Source organism: Toxorhynchites rutilus, chromosome 1 (genome assembly GCF_029784135.1).
Source record: "Toxorhynchites rutilus septentrionalis strain SRP chromosome 1, ASM2978413v1, whole genome shotgun sequence".
Classification (NCBI taxonomy): Eukaryota; Metazoa; Arthropoda; class Insecta; order Diptera; family Culicidae; genus Toxorhynchites; species Toxorhynchites rutilus.
This window is the reverse complement of record NC_073744.1, coordinates 161751374-161753924: the sequence shown is the minus strand read 5'-3', so window position 1 is coordinate 161753924 and position 2551 is coordinate 161751374. Positions and strand designations below refer to the sequence as shown.

Below are 2551 nucleotides of genomic sequence, written 5' to 3'. Positions count from 1 at the left end.
GCATAGACTATTAGGCATTGTTCTATGCATAGACTTTAAAATTTTACAACCTTAACCTAGATTACTATGCGCGCACACCTATCTACCAGCCTTAAACGGAATAAAAACCGAACGCTCTATACTGACTGCTGCATTGTGTGTATACCCTGCGTAAAAAGATTTCACTGTAGCTCACAAATCGATCGCAATACGCTTTGCTGAATTTTGCAACATTCTTCCTAATCGTAACATCGAAAACGGGCTGTTTCGAATAACAGTACACTCTTGACAGCTGAAAATATTTACGTTTGGATTACGAATCACAAAACAGGAGTACTCTTTTATAGCATTAATTTTATTCTGTGCGTTTATCGAATTGTGTGACGATGCCAAGACGTGGTCGCTCCCGAGAGCGTGACCGCAATCGTTCATCGCATAAGACCAGCCACAGCAACGGAGATCGCCGGAGGAAGAAGCATCCCGACTCATCTTCAAGCTCCGATAGAAGCAATAGCAGCAGCAGCGGTAGTGACGATAGCAGTAGCAGAAGTTCCAGCGGTAGCAGCAGCAACTGCTCCCGTGACCGCAAGCGCAAACAGTCAAATTCACGCTCGCCCGTTAAGCGCTACCAGCGCGAGCGGAAGCAAACCGAGCAACCCAGACGACGGCGGTCGGCTTCGAGAGAAAGACGACACAGATCAAGATCCAGGGAACGAAACAGGAAAGCCAGATCTCCGGAGAGAAAAAGGAGATCACGTTCCCGGAGTGGACAGCGAGAATCACACCGTGATGGTAAAAATCCCAGGGTCCCTCCGTCTTTTGCGGAGGCGTTTGCGGGAGTGGAAAGAGGTAAACGATGGGAACACGACATGTATCAAGAGAAACAGTCTTGGCGGGATGCGGATCGGAGCTATCGCTCGGGAGGCAGGGCCACGAAGGACGCAATGAACGATGAGTTTATGCAGTCTCGGAGGCTGCAGCGAGAAGTGATAGGCGAAGAGGGGGTGACGAATGTTTGGGAGGAATCCCCCTCCCCGCGGGAATCCTCCGACGATGAAGGGGATAAGGTAGCGACTAAGAAGGCTTCCAAGAAATCTTCGAAAAAGAAAAAGAAGAAAGAAAGCGACAAGAAGGAGAAGAAAAAGAAAAAATCTTCCAAAAAGCACCGTAAGAAGGAAAAACGTTCCAAGAAGAAGAAGAAAAAGAAGGAGTCATCGTCGGATTCCTCTTCTTCGAGCGGTGAAGAGGGAGATGAGTGGGTTGAAAAGTCTGTGGCTGGTAGATCTTCGGCCAAAGCGAGTAGTTCCAAGGGAAGTGGGACTGCATTGGAGGAGGAATCAGCGGATGGCATTGTTGGACCGATCAAGACGAGCGGTGGTCTCAATCAGAAAGACTTCGGCAGGGCACTGTTGCCGGGTGAAGGTGCGGCCATGGCGGCGTACGTTACCGAGGGCAAGCGAATCCCACGCCGAGGTGAGATTGGACTCACCTCGGATGAAATCGCTACCTTCGAGGATGTTGGATACGTGATGAGTGGTAGTCGGTAAGAATTTGCTTTGAAATTATGTGTAAATTTGTTCTGATATTTTCTCGATTTTCTCCACAGACATCGTCGAATGGAAGCGGTTCGTATCCGTAAGGAAAATCAAATTTACTCGGCGGACGAAAAACGGGCGCTGGCAATGTTTAGCAAGGAGGAACGACAAAAGCGGGAGAACAAGATCTTATCGCAGTTTAAGGAAATGATTAGTGCCAAACTAGCGGGTGACAAGCACTAGAGAGAGGAATGTTTGATGGTCAAATATCTGAATAAATACGTCTGTTTCTGGCTAACAGAATGATAAATTAGTTGCATTGTTTTGATTTCTCACAATTATTATGGGCCCTATTATAGAAATCGAGGCGATAAGAATTTTGTTCGTTAGCCCTATTTTACTATTATAGATACCGAGCAATTCGATAGGATCGAACGAGTGATAGCTATCGGTGCAGCTTTCAGATTTTTTCGTGTTGTTTGGTTTGCTTGTTGCATACTTTCAGAGAATTATTTTGTTTTGGTATGCGTCCCAAATATTTTCCTTTGAGAGACATTCCAGAAACGCTTAAATATATGCAATTTTAAAATAATGAAGATCAATTTCACACACTGGCGCGTTCGCTTAGTAAGCGATCGATCGTGAGTTCAAAACTCAGGGCCCTCATTGACCATCTTTGTGTTGTTACAGAATAGCTACGTTCGCGCAACAATCATCAGCGATGGAGATCGATCCACGGTCGAAATAAGATCGATTCATCCATACAACTGCTCTGCTCTGCAAGTCACATCGGGCTGCTGTTCTATAAATAACTCAACAATGATCAATCAACTGTCTCCGCTGTCCGGTCTAACTGGATAATGGAAGAACAGATAGAAAACTCTTACGCCTAAATGGCTATTGTGTGAATGTACCATATGTAATGGTATAGAAGGAATACTGGCGAATGGCAACTGTGTGTAATGTGCTAATTATAGATATGATAATCATGTGACATGTACACGATTAAAATTCGGCTCTGTTACAGCTAAAATGCT

General features: G+C 45.4%; 1 protein-coding gene across 1 annotated transcript; it reads left to right on the top strand.

Annotated features, from left to right (window-relative positions):
- Window positions 1–254: 254 nt before the first annotated feature.
- LOC129777922 (NKAP family protein CG6066-like) lies at window positions 255–1827 on the top strand. Its single transcript, XM_055784513.1, has 2 exons — window positions 255–1522; window positions 1586–1827. Exons 1-2 carry the CDS (start codon window positions 366–368, stop codon window positions 1755–1757), a joined length of 1329 nt encoding a protein of 442 aa, XP_055640488.1. The 5' UTR covers window positions 255–365; the 3' UTR covers window positions 1758–1827.
- The last annotated feature ends 724 nt before the right edge of the window (window positions 1828–2551 follow it).

Excerpts from the sequence above, each read along its gene's own strand:
- LOC129777922 (XM_055784513.1), top strand. The coding sequence starts at position 366 with ATGCCAAGACGTGGTCGCTCCCGAGAGCGTGACCGCAATCGTTCATCG. Across the intron at positions 1,523-1,585 it reads TACGTGATGAGTGGTAGTCG|ACATCGTCGAATGGAAGCGG; the intron begins GTAAGAATTTGC and ends TTTTCTCCACAG.